Source organism: Nicotiana attenuata, unplaced genomic scaffold, assembly GCF_001879085.1.
Source record: "Nicotiana attenuata strain UT unplaced genomic scaffold, NIATTr2, whole genome shotgun sequence".
Classification (NCBI taxonomy): domain Eukaryota; kingdom Viridiplantae; phylum Streptophyta; class Magnoliopsida; order Solanales; family Solanaceae; genus Nicotiana; species Nicotiana attenuata.
This window is the reverse complement of record NW_017670798.1, coordinates 314867-331881: the sequence shown is the minus strand read 5'-3', so window position 1 is coordinate 331881 and position 17015 is coordinate 314867. Positions and strand designations below refer to the sequence as shown.

The window sequence follows — 17015 nt, the reverse complement described above, 5'->3', positions numbered from 1 at the left end:
AGAACACATTGTAAAGGCTGACAAAAGAGAAGATCCAAAAGTTGCCTTGTTCGTTGATGATATTATTGAAGCACACATTGTTCAATATTTATCCATAGATCCAAAGATTCCACACCCATCTTGACTTATCACTTTCTACGTCGCTGACAGAGAAAAGGAACATCCCAATCATGTAATAATTGGGTGGTAGATCCTTTCTTTTTTACATTTATTGTCATTATTTACATTTATTGCATATTCACGCTATCATATTTATTGTCATTCATAGAGTATTAAATGTATTATTTAATGCTCTTGAGAACTACACGTCTCACGAGTATTCCATTTTATTCGATCTAGAATTTATTAAGTTCAACTAAGATTCGCCCTTTAATTCATCATTAATTGGTCTAGTTAAAAGATTTAGCACCTTTTTGCTCAAACAACAATTTGCAAAACTTCAGCATTCTCACGAATATAGTAAAGCACAGAAAGCTCATCTGGGCGACCCCAAAATACGTCAATTGAAATGGCTTTGAGACATGAATAGACGCATCGAGGCACATGAGAAGGGTCGCTCCAATTAATGATGTTATCCTGATAGCAATAAAAAAACAAACTTTACACATAAAACTAAAAAATGATGAACAAACAAACATACATGAATTTAGTACTATATAATCAAATTGAAAACTAAATAACTAATTTCAACATTCAGTATATATAATATAATAATATTAATATTAATCCATTGTGTCAAAGCCGAAAAGCTTTAGAAAGCGCTTCATGTATATTGGGTCACTAAGGGCAAAAATATATTTGTAATGCAAGAAAATTGTAGCAAATTCCTTTGTAAATTTCATTAAAATCTAATATATCTCTTACTTGATTATATTTATTAATTAGTACTGCTCGATTCAAGATAGAATGTGTGCGCAATAAGCCTCGTTCCTTAGTGTCTTGCCTACTCTAAAGTGCAGCTTAAATGAAGGGAAGTGCCATTCCGGAGCTTTTTTGAGCTTCGGGGCATAAGCACGCCATAAATGAGTCTTTGATAACATTGTATTAATCCAATTCCTCATAGTTGAGTTTTAAAGAGCCGCAACTTTTTATTTTCTTTAGATATGTTAAAGATAAAGGTGTATGAGAATGGATTCAAGAACGAGTCAACCCCTTACCAAAATAAAAATGGTACATAGAGGATACGCTAATATTGTAGTATTACTATATCTCTTGTATTTAAGGTTTTATACTCCAAAACATGTTATCAGAGCAATAATCCATTGAAAGAAATTCTATGTTACAACTCTATGTATTAACTTATAAAAGATTATATTAACGAAATATGGATATTGAATAATGGTGGCACATCGGGAATAGATAGATCATTATGCACAAAATGACAAATCAAACAAGTTAAAAACAATTAATCAGATAATAACAACATTAAAACATGACTAGGAATATGAATTAAATAAAGAGAATGTTACCATCGGAATTCAAATATCATTTCATGCCTAAACATTGACGGACAGAGTTAAGCACAAGCATTATTGGGAAAAAGATAATGCTTAATAAAAATAAAGAGAATATTTTTTTGGTGGCGTACCGCAATACTTGGAACTGCAATATATAAATCTTCAACGTTGTGAAATGCTTGCATCAATCTGGCAAAAGAGTGGACTCTCTGATATTTCTTTTCATCTGAGAGTCGCATTGGATTTTTAAGATTGACATTTGCTCCAACTAAGGACGATACATCCAAAATAGAATGTCTCAGAAACATCATCCATCAAATTTATATTCTCAAGTTTATGTATTTATCTCCAAAAAAAGTCACTTTTTTCCTTATCACTTCTATTGTCAAAGGATCCATCATCATAAATAGTAACTTTAAGCTTTTTCAAAACAGGAGAAGTTATAAGAAACTTAGTTACATTATCATACTCATCCCTTTCAACATAAACAGATTGCAAACATGGGACAATAAGCTTATGAATGGTGGTGGCAAATGGGTGGGTTGGGTCTGATTTGGGCGGGTTAAAAATAGGTTAAGCAAAAATAGGTTGGGTCTCAACCGCCCATTTTTTATGCGGGTCAAAAGCGGGTTGGGTGTCAAATGGGCGGGTTGAATATGCTTTAACCCATATTATATAAGTGTAATATTTTTTCAAGTGCAATTTATAAATTTTCTTTTGCTAAGATTATTTAGTGACAAAAATTTAACTGGAATAATATATACTTTTGATCATTAACTTTATTCAAATTTGACTATCATCTTGTAAACTTAAGTTACTTTTCAACAAAATATGACAGTTTTTATTTTAAGAAGAAAATGTGACCAAGATGGCAAGATGCCTGTACACACAAATCTGTGTCCCAAACTTAAAAGTTTAGCCAAAAATTGATGGAATAACTTGTGAACATCCTGAATCGAACGAGATTTTGGAAAGAATCTGATTAGGGTTTTGTAGAATGTTCGAGAAGAGAGAGAATAAGAGAGACTGAATTTGTGGCTCGAAAAATATGATTAGCCTTTCAGCCTTTTTCTATTTATATGTGTGTCCTTTACAAAAGAAGTACTCATTACAAAAGAAGCCTAACTAACTAATTAACTAATGGCTATGTACAATAAAATAATATCTGGCCAAAACACTAAGATTGCCTTATTGGGCCTGAGGCCAAATATTCTGATAGCCCAACACCCCCTTCAAGTTGGAGGGGGGAGAACAACTTCAACTTGGAAGGACTGATGAAGCACGCCAGTAAGAGGCTTAGTGAAGATGTCGGCAAGCTGATTAGAGGTGGTAACATGAAACAACTGAATCAAGCCATCTGCTAACTTCTTCTGTATAAAATGAAAATCCACCTCGATATGCTTGGTTCTCTCATGAAACACCGGATTCTTAGCAATATGAATGGCAGCTTGATTGTCACAAAAAACATAAACAGGATAAGAAATAGGAACAGAAAGATCAGGAAGCAGCCTAGTGAGCCAGGTAAGTTCAGCCACCAATTTACTGAGTGCCTTATATTTTGCCTCAGCGGAGGAGAGTGAAACAATAAGTTGTTTCTTAGATTTCCAAGAGACCAAACAGTCACCTAAAAAGACACAAAAACTAGAGACAGACTTGCGAGTATTAGGGCAAGCTGCCCAATCACTATCAGAATATGCTATGAGAGTACAATCAGGGGAGTTAGAGTAGAATAGCCCAACATCAAAGGTGCCCTTCAAGTATCTCAACATGTGGAGGGCAACAGTCATATGAGGCAACCTGGGAGCTTGAAGAAACTGACTTAAATATTGCACACCAAAAGAGAGATCAGGTCGAGTATGAGTCAAGAAGAGAAGTTTGCCAATCAGACTCCTGTATCTTTTAGGATGATCAAACAACTCCCCAGAATCAGCTTTCAACTTGGAATCAAATCTAAAGGAGAAACAACAAGGGTCACCTCCAAAAAGTTATATGCTTTAAGTAAATCCAAGACAAACTTTCTTTGATTTAAGAAAACACCAGAAGGAGAAGCATTGACTTCAATGCCCAAGAAATAGTGTAACAGACCCAAATCTTTTATTTTAAACTCATTGTCCAAGAAGTCTTTCAAAGCAGAAATCTCAACAAGATTGTTCCCTGTTAAGATGATATCATCTACATACACAACAAGAATCACAATGTTACCAGAAGACCCTTTAACAAACAAGGAATAGTCATTTAAGGAATGAGTGTATCCTCTTGAACACAAAGCTTGAGGCAACTTTGCATACCATTGTCAGGAAGCTTGCCTCAAGCCATAGAGGGATTTATTTATCTTGCAAACTAAGGGAGAAGATGAGGAAGATGAATAAATGGAAAGACCTTGAGGAAGCTTCATATAAACCTCTTCATGTAAATCACCATGAAGAAAAGCATTATTTACATCAAGTTGAAACATAGACCAACCCTGCTTGATAGCAACAACTATAAGGCATTTAACAGTAGACAACTTGACAACAGGTGAAAAAGTTTCAGTGAAATCACTCCCTCAACCTATGTATCACCTCGAATCACAAGCCTTGCTTTATACCTTTCTACACTACCATCTGCTCTATACTTTATTTTATAGACCCACTTGCACCCAATGGGTTTCTTTCCAGCAGGAAGTTCAACAATATCCCAAGTCTTATTGGCATCTAGTGCCTCAAACTCCTTTCTCATTGCCTCTTGCCAGGCTGGAATATGAGCTGCCTGAGCATAAGTGTATGGTTCGGATTCAGTAGGCTGAACAGAAGAACAAGAAAAAGAGGCAGGTAGCTGACATTTATAATCCTGTAAATAGGAAAGAAGATGATGTGGTCTGTCAGATCTCCTTAATGGAGGGATACTAGTTACAGGGACAGGAAGAATATCAGGATTGAAAGCTGGGGGTTGAATAGAGGAAACGGGATTGGAAACAGCAGGAGAATTAGGTGGAGAATGCAAAGGAGCAGAAGTTGTAGCTTGAGAATCAGAACTCGGAATATTAGTAGTAATAGATGGTGATACAGGAGAAGAACTGTTGACAGGAGAGGATGGAGAGGAACTGTTGACAGGAACATCTACAGTGGATATAACATGAGGAGGTGGCTGAGAAGGTACAGGAGTAGTAGTGTCAGGAGGGGGATTCATCACTACACTCTAAGGAAGAGAATGGGACTGTGAAGCAGGAGATGGAGAAGAAGAAGACTTATCAAAAGGAACACAAGCTCATGAAATACAACATCTCTAGAAATGAAATTTGTGAGTATCTAAACAATATAACTTGTATCCCTTTTTGGCAAAGGGGTATCCCAGAAGCACACATCTCATTGCCCTTGGTTGGAGATTATCTCTTTGTGGAATTGGTACAGTTGCATAACACAAGCAACCAAATGATCTTAGGTGAGAATAATGTGGGACTTTCCCATATAATATTTCAAATGGTGATTTGTTGTTGAGCAATTTAGAAGGAAGTCTATTGATGATGTAAGTTGCTGTTAATAAGCAATCACCCCAGAACCTAAGTGGTAGTTTGGACTGAAAGAGAAGTGCTCTAGATGCTTCAAGTAGAGTTCTATGCTTCCTTTCCACCACACCATTTTGTTGTGGTGTGTGAGGGCAGCTGGTTTGATGAATGATGCCATTATCAGAGAAGAAGGAAATGGCTATGTGACTGGAACCAAGTTCCAAGGCATTGTCACTTCTAATGGTTTGAACATTCACATTAAATTGAGTTTTGACCATGAGAACAAAGGCTTTTAGAAGAGAGAATGCATTACTTTTAGACCCCAATAAGTGAGTCCAAGTAGATCTGCTAAAATCATCCACAATTGTTAAAAATTTATCTAGAGCCAGAGTAAGTAGGTGTGTGATAAGGACCCCAAGTGTCAACATGAATAAGTTGGAAATATTTATTGGTCTGAATGATGCTGTCAGGGAAGGGCAACCTAGTTTGTCTAGCCATAGGGCATACATTACAAGGAAAATATTGTTTAGAAGAAATAGAGATAACAGAAATAGTCTGCATTCTCACAAAAGGAACAAGTGCAAGTCTTTGGTGCCAAACAATGTCCATATTATCTTGTGCAGCTTTATTACAAGTGGAAATGGAAGTATTTACAGAAGTGGGAGAAACATCAGAATACAAGGTGCAAGAAGTAAAATTTTCAACAACAGAATTGTGTGGAAGAGATGTCAAAGGCAACTCTGACTTGTAGAGTCCATCATCCACTCTACCAAGCTCTAGAGGCTTCTTCAGAAAATGGCCCTGGATAAAACATCCAATATAAGTTAACATAACTATACAACGCAATTATTGTACCAGTCTATTCACAAATATTAAATTGTAATGAAAAGAAGGGACATAAAGGACATTGTGTAAGGTGATAGATTCCTTTAATGAGTAGGATCCTATACTTGTAACCTTGACTTTATAGCCATTTGGAAGAGAGACTAGATAAGGAATAGTTAAGGGAAAATATATTGAAAAGGACATCTTTATTTGAGGTCATGTGATTAGCGGCACCAGAATCAATTATCCAGATTAGTTTTGTAGAGTTTGTAGAGTTGGTGATTTTTGTCAGCATACAAGAACTAGAACCATACACTATAGGATCAGACAACAATATACCAGCAAAATTGGCAGATGCCATAAGATGAGGTGGAGTGATTGAATCAGATAGTTGAGATTGCTGAAGCAGATTTATCAACTGAGTCTACTGCTGCTGTGTTAGACCAGGCACTGCAGACTTTTGACCCTCAGAAGCCACAATAACACCATTGTTGGCATTAGGAGTGTGGCCAGATGAATTTGGATTGGAATCATTGGAGAATTCACATTCTGTAGTCACATTGGCTGCAATTCTCTTGCCTTTGGTAAACTTGAAATTAGGAGGAAACCCCTGAAGCTTGTAACACTTATCAATTAAGTGTCCAGGCTTCTTGCAATATTTGCAAAAAAGATTACTCAGGTTTCCTTTACTCTGATCAAATTAACCCTTTGAGTATAACTGCCTTTGAGGCTGAACAAAAGATACCTTGTTGTTGAGGCTAAACACATCAACGGATGCAAATTCAAAACTGAAATTTGGACCAGGATTTATTTGTTTTTTTTTTCATCTTGTAAGAGGATGTTATAGGTGTTATCAAGTGATGGAAATGGTTGCATCATCAAAATATTACTCCTAACCCCAACATATATCTCATTTAGACCCATTAGAATTTGGTGGACTCTATCCTCTTCTTCTTTCAGAAGTTCTGCTCTAATAGGGCACCCACAAACATTTACCTTATTACTACGCATTACCCTCAATTCATCCTATAATTTCTTAAGTTTGTTGAAATAGGAAGCTATGTCAAGAGCCCCTTGCATAGTGGAAGCAAGTTCTTTCTTTATTTCAAAAACTTTCGTCCCATTAACTGCCACATATCTTTTATATAATTGTTCCCAGATGCTTTCGGCAGTTTCTGAATATTGAACACTCTCAGCAATTTCTGGAGAAAGTGAACTGGTCAACCAAGAGATGACCATATTATTACATCTGTTCCATTGTTTAATGTGTGGAGAATTTTCCGCAGGTTTGGGGCAAGTACCATCTATGAAACTAATTTTATTCTTAGTAGAAAAAGATACAATTATACTTCTTTTCCACCCACTAAACCCTGTACCAGAGAAAGGTGTGTGGACTAAAAAAATCCCAGGGATATCGGAGGGATGGAGGAACATTGGACTGGAGGAATCAATAGCAGTAACATTACTGGTTTCGTCAGTATTACCCATTGTTCACAATCCAAAATACACCAAACACAAGATATCAGAACAACAACCCCCTGAGTTCGAGGAGTACATCAGCTCTATTGTAAAGCACACAATTTTGAGAAGAAACGATATTACCAGCCTCTTTTGCAACCGAAAAGAGTACGGCCTTGATAATCACGAGAGTCTCCACAAAAACTAGGATTTGAAGGCTGGAAATCAAAAACCCTAACTTCGACGGTGAACTCGAACCCTAGCTTCAAACGAATACTGGAACCCTAGCTTCAACAACGACAGTCGCCAACTCAAAACCAAGAGAAAACCTCAAATCAACCGAGATATTGAAGATATAAGACAGAAATTACAGTGAATTCGAACAAAATCGAAGAAAATACTTTGCGAGAGAAAAAAAACGATTCTGAATTTTCTTTTCTAAAATGAACGAGACCATCACTCGATTCAACATGACGAGATCAATCAGGATCTATGCTCTGATACCATGTGAACATCCTGAATCGAACGAGATTTTGCAAAGAATCTGATTAGGATTTTGTAGAATGTTCGAGGAGAGAGAGAATAAGAGAGACTGAATTTGTGGCTCGAAAAATCTGATTAGCCTTTCAGCCCTTTTCTATTTATATGTGTGTCCTTTACAAAAGAAGTACTCATTACAAAAGAAGCCTAACTAACTAATTAACTAATGGCTATGTACAATAAAATAATATCTGGCCAAAACACTAAGATTGCCTTATTGGGCCTGAGGCCAAGTATTCTGATAGCCCAACATAACTACATCTTTGAACTATCATATAATAATCGGAGAATCAACACGAATTTCATGTTGAAAATATTTTGTTGGATAGTGTTAAAGATCGCATTTTCGTAAGAGGATACTTAGAAAACATTTTATCTCTTTATCACGATTCACCGGAATGCATTAGATCGACTTTTTCTTTATCATTTTTCCCTGTTTCTTCTGATTTTTCTTTTGCATCAGTACACCAGCAATAACACAAAAAAGTCTAATATCAAGCACAAATCAAATCATATCAATTACCATAATGATTCAGGAACTTTACTTTGTCATTGCATCTTTCACTACCAAAAACATGTATTATGATCAAAATCTACCTTGACCCCTCTAAATTAAAAAAATAAAAAAGAAAAGAAAAAAACTAGCTTGCATACAAATCGCATCTATATAAGCTAAAGAATCCACTAATGTTTCTAAATTCTTGTGATGTATAGAGCTAATTAGTAAATTCAGTTCAAAGATATTTTCTAAAAAAAATGCTAAACAAAAGTAAATTGTACTTACTATGTTTAGAAGAAAAAAAAAAAGAAGAAAATACTCACAGTCAGCTATAGTGAGAAGAAACATAGGAAGGAAGAGGAGTTGAATACCTTTATAGCATTTTCAGTTTCAAAAATGGTATAATGTATTTTGAGTGAGCAAAAGTTGGAAGATGACCCATTAGACTAATCCATATTTTACCCATATTTTACACATGAATACCCATATTTTTACGGGTTGAATATGGGTTGAAGCTCAGATTTTACCCAACTTAAATATCATTCATTTAACCCACTAAAATATGGGCAGAACGGGTGGTTTGACAAAATATTGGCTCATTTTACCAGCACTACTTACAACATCACGTTCGCCGCCTTCTTAATGAACCGTAATTAGACTAAGAGTTTTTAATTTTGGAAGACAAATATTTTCTGGACAATTGATAAGTATTTGGCCACGCAATTCAAGAACCTCTAGGATTTTGCAGGAGTAGACACAAGTAGGCAATTTCATTCGGCCATTCTTACAGTTTTGCAAATTAAGATGTTGAACTCCAATAGCAGTAGCCCAATAAAGCCATGGGTGAATATCTTCCTTGTCACATATTTTATTCCAAACAAGAGAGAAATTTTTCAACACGTTGTGATACATCAAAACCATGCTAACAAATCGGACAAAACTACGTTTTCTCCACTTATTGTTAAAGCAATCGAAGTTCACAGTGTCAACATAGATCCATAGATTTTTCCATCTTTTTGATACTAAACTTGTCCTCACAGCAGAATGACTTGGAAGAAAAGAAAGAATGTGACACAAAATGGACTCTGGTAAGTCACTGATATTCCTATCAATATTGTCGATTTCTTGGTTTCTAAGTGATGCCATTGATTTGCTGGATATTCTATTGGTGTTGGGGCCGAAGAGGAAGAATTTATTTGGGTTTTAGGAGAATTGAAGAAGTACATCAGAATTCAGAATCACACATTAATAAGATCCCTTTGAAAAGAAGGAAAGAACTGAATTTTTGCCGGTTAATTAGAATAGCACTCTACTCTAAATTCTATGCATTTACGTGTAATAAGTGACCAACTTGCTTTTTTATTTTGGTCCAAAATAAGTGTCCATTTATATAATCAAGAAAAATTCAATTTGTTTTTTCAAAATTACCCTTATGTACGTATCCCTAAAAAGTCATTTACTCCTCACATTTGAGAATAGAAATAAACTATGGTGCAATATTTAGTGAAGGGTAGTTTAGTCACACTAACTATTTTCGTCTAGAATTTAGTATTTTCTTAATGGGTGTGCCAAAAACAAATTTGTCACTTATTGTGGACCGAAGGGAGTATATTATATTATATATATTAGTATATATTTATATCTATCTGTCGGGTGAAAATCATTTACACCCCTCAATTTTGCTTTAAAACTCAACCCCCTCAACATTGAACATTTTTTCCCTTTTTATGCCCATTGACTTTTTAAAAACCTATTTTACCCTTACATATCAACCTATGTCTCTTCTTTTTTTTTTTTTTACTTTTTTAAAATCATGATATTTTTTTATCTATCTACATGCATGCATGCATGCATGCATACATACATATACACACACACACATGCATGCATGCATACATACATACATACATACATGCATACATACATACGTACATACGTACGTACATACATACACGTAATATTTAAATAACAATCATAAAAGATAACGTTAGATTTTGTGATAAAATTATTAAAAGAATATTTTACTTATAATGTTAATGAACTTAAGTAAAAATCTAAGGAAATGGTCAAAAATACCTCTCTACTATTGAATATTGTTCAAAACTATCCTCCGTCATACTACACAACAACAACAACAATCCAGTGGAGTCCCACAAGTGGGATCTGGGGAGGATAGTGTGTACGTAGACCTTACCCCTACCTATGAAGGTAAAGAGACTGTTTTCGAAAGACCCTCGGCTCATGAACGTAAAAAATGGAGCAATAGAGAAATAATCTAGCAAAAATAGGGGTATTTGATAGAATTGGTCCAACCGATTTTTTTTTTGTAAATTTATCCGATCCAATACCCTTAAACCCACCAAAAAAAGGACCTATAGAATTGACACGTGGCTGAACAACACCAAAACTAAACATAAAAAGTGGTGCACTTCACCTTTAACACCAGAAATTACCATCGCCAACCAAAGCCATTATATTCCGGCAACTAACTCATACACACAACAAATATAACACATGTTTAGTACTAGAATCATCGGCGGCAGCTAAATCCATTTACTCCTAAGCCGTACATCCAGCATTCTTCTAAATCGCCTCCGACAACCAAATCAGGAGTAAAAAGTGCTCCAAATGAAGATGTGGATTTAGAGTCTCTTCCCGTTGCTTGGATACCGACATCTCATATTTCAGTTTGTTTTAACTGTGGTACGTCCTTCAAAAATGCTCTGAACCTTGTTGCCCGTGAACAGAAACTCCGACGAGCCTCATCCGATTGTTCTAGCAAATTTTACTCCATCAGGATTCTTCCCCCTGTCCAGATTCCCCACTTTATGAAAGCTCATATCATTTCACTATTTCAGATTCCAAGAATCTAAAAAAAAAATCCGGCAAACTTGACATCGGCGGCCATGGATGTTCCGCCCATTCTCGAGAAAATTTTGCTATAAAGTGAAACAATTAGTGATCAAATTTTGTTCAGAATTCTTGTTAGGACTTATGACTATGATGTTTGTTTACCCTTAAAATCGGATAACAATTAAATTATACGCGGTTTAAGGATATGTGATATAACTTGATACAAATTATGAAATCAGATTAATATTGAAACTGATGATGAATAAATGCAAACCACACAAATTGAACAGCCTTGGCTTTAGAGTTTGATCACCCTCGAACCAAGAAATGCCTCAACTGATGTAAGAACAGAATAACAAGATGATAAGAACTAGAACTGTATTGCTTTTTGCTGCATATCACAATGTCCTTAACAAATGATCAAACCTCCCTTTATATATTAGGGAGTCATATTCTTGATACAATTCTATTAAATGTAACCAATCTCATGATTCGCTAATTAATCGGCCTCTCCTCCATACGTACCGAGAATTCCACCGTGATCTCTGACCGATCCCAGATATTTCGGCCCTCCGTTATTTGGCTCGACAAAGTTCCCTCGATCTTGTTCTGTCCTGGAGTCACGAGCTTATTGTCTTGACTTCGCGCTTTGGTTCGATATAACCTGGGCTCAAGCTCTAACGTGTCATGCTTCAGCCTCGGCTTGTCATATAATGGACGAACCCGATTTCGATCGTATACAGATAGTCCCCTCATTTTTCGGAGAGAAGATGACGAGAAACAATATGAACTTCTAAACCTCACTTCGATAGAATATGACGTAAGCGACAAAAGGTAACTGAAACGTCCCGTCGGTCCAGTCTCCAAGGCTGTGTGCCAGTTTTTGGTCGGCCACTACTGGTTTTGAATCGTCATAAGCAAACTATAAATATCCCAACTTTCATTTATTCAAACTTTATGTTCAAAGCTTCTTCTACTCTTTTTCTTTAAGAATCTCTTCACTCTCGACCTTTTGTACCCAGATTTCTTGAACCTTTTGCAACCACTAACTGTACCTTCTTAATTTCCTTATCTTTATCTCTGCTTTAAAATGGCGAAAACTCTAAGGTTGTTCCACATAAAGAGATGGCCTCTTCATCACGGTCTGCCAGCTACGGGACTGCGGCGGAACCCTACCCTGAAGAGTTCATTCCTGGAGGGTGCTCGACCGGTGCTGATTTCAAGATCTAAAAAACTTCCCCGGTACTGGGTCGATGTGAGCCGGTATCGAGATATGTATGTTCGATCACTGATGATCTCCTCTCCAAGGTCAAAGAGGATTGTAACTAGGCCAATAAACACGTGGTGGTGCCCACGCCCGAGGAAGCAATTACTACCCACGTGGAGGGTTTTTTAAGTATTTACACTTACCCTTCACGTTGGGTCCCTTAGACCTGATCATTATTGCCTTCTACAAGAGGTACAAAGTGACCCTCGGTCAAATTCACCCCTCAGAGGATAGTGATTCTTCTCCGCTTTTTTGTAAGCAATATCGAGCGCTGTCCATTCACCCTCGATCATCTCATGCGTCTTTACAGTCCTTGACTCTATCGAGGGGGATTAATAAAACTTACTCACCGGGCCAATAGGGCCCCGTTCTCAGGTATAGATGAGGATCGGGACCGAGGCTGGATGGGCCGATTCGTTCAAGTGAAGACCTCGGACTTGATCTCTGCTGAGGACAAGTCATTTCCCGAGAAATGGAACAAGAAGCGTAAGTGTAACTTCGCCTTAAAGATTTTATTTATTATTTCTCCCCTTCCCTCACATCTTATTAGTATTTTTGTGGTACAGTTGTGGCTTGGACGCCGGATGCAGTTCCTCGACTCAAGGAGTGGGTCGAGGACCTTGTGTCATAGAGACCATATTCCGAGCTCGCTTGGCACGAATTGTTGAAGGGTTGGTTGGGAGGCCCGTAATCACGGTAAGTTTTCTTTTCTGATTTAATAATGTTTGATTTTTTCCTTGCGCTGTCGAATTCTTATCGGTTCTGTTCTCTTTTATCGGTCTCCCCAAAGATGTTGCTACGAGGCCTCCATCCGGTGATGAGGATGTGCCTCTCAAGTCCCCTGATCCGAGGCAGGGTGATGAGAAGAACACGAAAAGGGTTCCGAGTTCTCCGAACTTGGAAAAGAAAAAGCCAAAGAGGAGGCCGGCGCGTAAACCTAAGGGAAGCACCAGTGCTCTATCCTCGGACTCAGTCCACCAGCTAAGGGATGAGTCCGAAGAATCCGAAGAAGAAGAAGAAGAAGAAGAATATAATCCAAGCTAGTGGCCCGCATGCGGGCAGGTGTCTTTGATACGAGAGGCCTCTGAACCGGCGGGTGTTGAAACTGAATCGTCTCGACTTAAGGAGGTTGAAGGGAGAACTTTAGCTGAAGCTCCCGAACAAGAAAGGGGTGAGGACACTCCGCCTCGAGATGGGGAGGCCGATAATGTGGCCGGTTTTTTCCCGAACATCGGATAATGTTCTGAAAGGCATACTCGGAGTAATAGACCTCGTCGGTCCGCCTTTATTATTATATGAGTCTATGATTGTCGATGCTCACGCGCTGAAAGAACGATCCACCTAAGAGCCACAAGGGGCGGTAGACACCTTTAACAACTTCTTTGATTGCATAGACTCTACCACTACGGAGGATGTCACTGGGTTGAGTGATATACCGGTGCCGAAGAAGAGTCCAACGAGTGGACCTTCCTCGAGCCCAAAATTAGTTAATCAGTTCCCAGCCCCGAGTTTGAATCTTGACTGGAAATGGTCAATTGTTATGTCCATCCCAGAAGATGCTCGGGTTCTCTCTGCCACTGTGGGAGTGGCCAGTTATTTTCGGTGCTTGGTGACCGAGGAGGATCAGGCCAAGATGAACGAGGTGGAAATGCCTTGTTTGTTCAACGAAGCCCAACAGGCATTAAATCGGGTAACCCCATATACCTTTTAATAATTTCAATTGTGTACTTAGATTATTTTGGAGATGATTGTAACTCCTTTTCCTATGTTTGTTGGCTTTGGTACTCCACCATGAAATGTTCCTCCGCTACCGGAGGAGCTGACCCAATATGCGGCTGAGGTCCGAGGGCTCACTAAGAAAAGAGGCGCTTATAAACTTCTCAGTGAGCAAACAGAAGGGGAGGCTAAGGGCCTCGGGGATGAGTTGGAGGTGGCTCGGAAAGAGCATGTCGACCTGGTTGAGCAGGTAAGAAGAAATTTGGAAGTTAGTGATGATGAATCGAACATGGTGACTAATGGTCCGAACCCGCAGGTCCAACAGAAGGTCAACAAGATCAGGCAGCTCCGGGAAGAGGTAGATGCGGTGAAGGATGAGGCTGAAGAATGGAAAAAGAGCATGGATCGCCTAGCCTTAGAAAAGGAAACCCGAGCCCAACTGGCTTCAGCTGAAGTCCGGCTCCGAGGTATAAAGGAGAAGCCTTTGGCGCGGGCCAAGAAGATCGAAGAGCTTCTGTCCCAGCTAAATTCGGCCATCTCTGATCCAAAAAATTTGTCCACGGAGCTTGAAACGGCCAAATCGGAGGCACAAGTAGTTAAGGCCAATGCTGATGAGGTGGTGGCCGTTTATAAGGCCGATGCCGAGGCGGCACAGGTTCGAGCAAAAGACATCACCGAGCATGTTAAATGGCAATCTCAAAGGGAGGCCCTTGAGAAAATCCATGCTCAAGGTTTCGAACTCTCGGCCGAGATCGAGAACGCCAAGAGCTCGAAGCTGAGGCTAAAAGGTTGGCTTATCCCGAAGATAACAATGACTTCGAGGGCTTAAGTGAGTCCGAAAGTGGGGAAGATCCCGAGGGTGATGCTACCTCCGATGAGGACCAGGACACTTAGGCCTTTAGATGTTTTTATTTTTTGCTTTTTTGCATCTTTTTGAGGCCGTTGTAGATTTCTGTATTAGGCCATTTTGGCCTTTGTAAAAAGATTATTGGATAAATATACATAAGGCTTTCTTTCCCTTTCGGCTTTCATATTTTTCCTTTGCTTTATTACTTGTATTCACAAAGGCCAGAATGCCTTAGCGTTAAGTAACTTAGGTTATGTTTGAAAGTTCAAACAAACCTCACCTTTACATTGCTCTTTGGGGGTTCGGTGGTACCGGAAACTTTCTCTCAAAGTAATTGATTCAGATTATAGTTTGCCGAGGGTAGCCTTTAGAACCGGTTATGAAAAAATTTCTTTTTCGAAGGCCTATCTTTTGTTACGGGTCTCGGACGTCTCCGAGCCGTATTAATATGGCCTTAGCCTTTTAGTTTGGGAGTTGCCCAGTGGACTTGTTTTCCCGAGTTACCCGGGCTTGCCCAAGATAACAGTTTCTGAGTGGAGATAGCCGTAGCCTTTATAATTCAGGGGTCTTCTGATAGGTCTTATGCCCCTGAGATCTAGTGGTTTGGGCTGCCCGAGTTTATTTTTGGACGACAGTCCTCGAGTGAGGGAGTGATCATTCGAACTCCGGTTATAAGCGGCCCTTGACTCGTTACCTTTAGGAGATCGGAAGCATGAAATTCTTTAAGGGATGTAAAGAAGAAATTTTTAAAACATACGATGATTTCAAGGAAGAGACTTCCTTTATTCTTGTGTAAGGTAGTAACATATGTATACATGATTTATGTTAGGGTTCGATCAACCTATTTGGGCACGGTTCATTTGGCCGTTTGGCCCTTATAATACATCCTACTGATCGATACCCTTTAGCTACAAAGTTTCTTTCCTTGCTAACGTCGGCATTCGAGGGTGATGGCCCCCCAATATTCGAGGTTGATTGTAGAGGAAACTCAGATACTGTTAGTGCCAGCTTTGACACTAATTCGTGATCGGTCCTTGATTCTACGTTAGCACGATCCACTGTTGCCTCATTAAAAACATTGCCGGAAAACCCATTTGGGACAAAACCGGTTCAAGGAAAAAAGAGTGCAACGCGTGATTTCAGACCTACAGACTTCAAGCCGCTCCTTGTCGATCACGTGCAAGTGTTAGTCCGAAATATAAAAGAAAATAAATGGGGTCATACCTTAGCAGTAATATCGTTTTAGGTGAGTTACATTTCGATTGCTCGATAGTTGTTCCCGTTCAACATTCCGAGCTTATAGGATATTTTCGCGGTGACCTCGAGAATTTGGTACGGTCCTTTCCAGTTCGGACCCAACTTTCTTTTTGTTCAGATTCCGGGTGTTTAGTGTGACCTTACTTAGTACTAAGTCCCCATTAATGAAATATCGAAGGTTGGCCATTCGATTATAATACCTCTTGCTCCGTTGCTTTTGAGCAGCCAATCAAAGAAAGGCAGCTTCACGCCTTTCATCTAATAGCTCTAGGATCGTATTCATGGCCTCGTTGTTTGATTCCTTTTTTGTATATCGGAATATGATACTTGGCTCCCCGACTTCGACCGGTATTAGAGCGTCGGTGCCATAAACCAATGAGAACGGAATAGCCCCGGTACTGGACTTCGAGGTCGTGCGATATGCCCAAAGGACTTTGGGTAGGATCTCCTTCCATTTTACTTTGGCGTCGGTTAACCTTTTCTTAAGGTTTTGGATTATCATTTTGTTGGTCGATTCGACTTGTTCGTTCCCACTAGGGTGATAAGGTGTCGATAAGATTCTTTTGATCTTATGACCTTCGAAGAAACTTGGTCACTTTGCTGCCGATAAATTGTTTCCCGTTGTCACATTCAATTTTGGATGGCATCCCAAACCGACATATGATGTGGTCCCAAATGAAGTTGATGACTTCCTTCTCCCTGACTTTCTCGTATGCCTGTGCTTCAACCCATTTAGAAAAATAGTCAGTCATAAATAAGATAAATTGAGCCTTACTTGGGGCCCATGGAAGAGGGCCGACGATGTCCATTCC

General features: G+C 38.7%; 1 protein-coding gene across 1 annotated transcript; it reads right to left on the bottom strand.

Annotated features, from left to right (window-relative positions):
- Positions 1 to 2689: 2689 nt before the first annotated feature.
- LOC109243414 lies at positions 2690 to 7254 on the bottom strand. The gene is made up of 8 exons (XM_019410344.1): positions 6880 to 7254; positions 6218 to 6415; positions 5449 to 5742; positions 4350 to 4634; positions 4019 to 4238; positions 3837 to 3938; positions 3473 to 3668; positions 2690 to 3407 (listed from the first exon to the last, which is right to left on the bottom strand). Exons 1-8 carry the CDS (start codon positions 7252 to 7254, stop codon positions 2690 to 2692), a joined length of 2388 nt encoding a protein of 795 aa, XP_019265889.1.
- Between the last annotated feature and the right edge of the window lie 9761 nt (positions 7255 to 17015).

What these genes read in the sequence shown, in the direction of transcription:
- LOC109243414 (XM_019410344.1), bottom strand. Translation starts at nt 7,254, where the DNA reads ATGGGTAATACTGACGAAACCAGTAATGTTACTGCTATTGATTCCTCC. An exon ending in CTGAGGGTCAAAAGTCTGCA is followed by an intron (nt 5,743 to 6,217) that starts GTGCCTGGTCTA and finishes TGTTTTATCCAG; the next exon opens with GGCCATTTTCTGAAGAAGCC. An exon ending in AGCAAGGCTTGTGATTCGAG is followed by an intron (nt 3,939 to 4,018) that starts GTGATACATAGG and finishes AATGCCTTATAG; the next exon opens with TTGTTGCTATCAAGCAGGGT.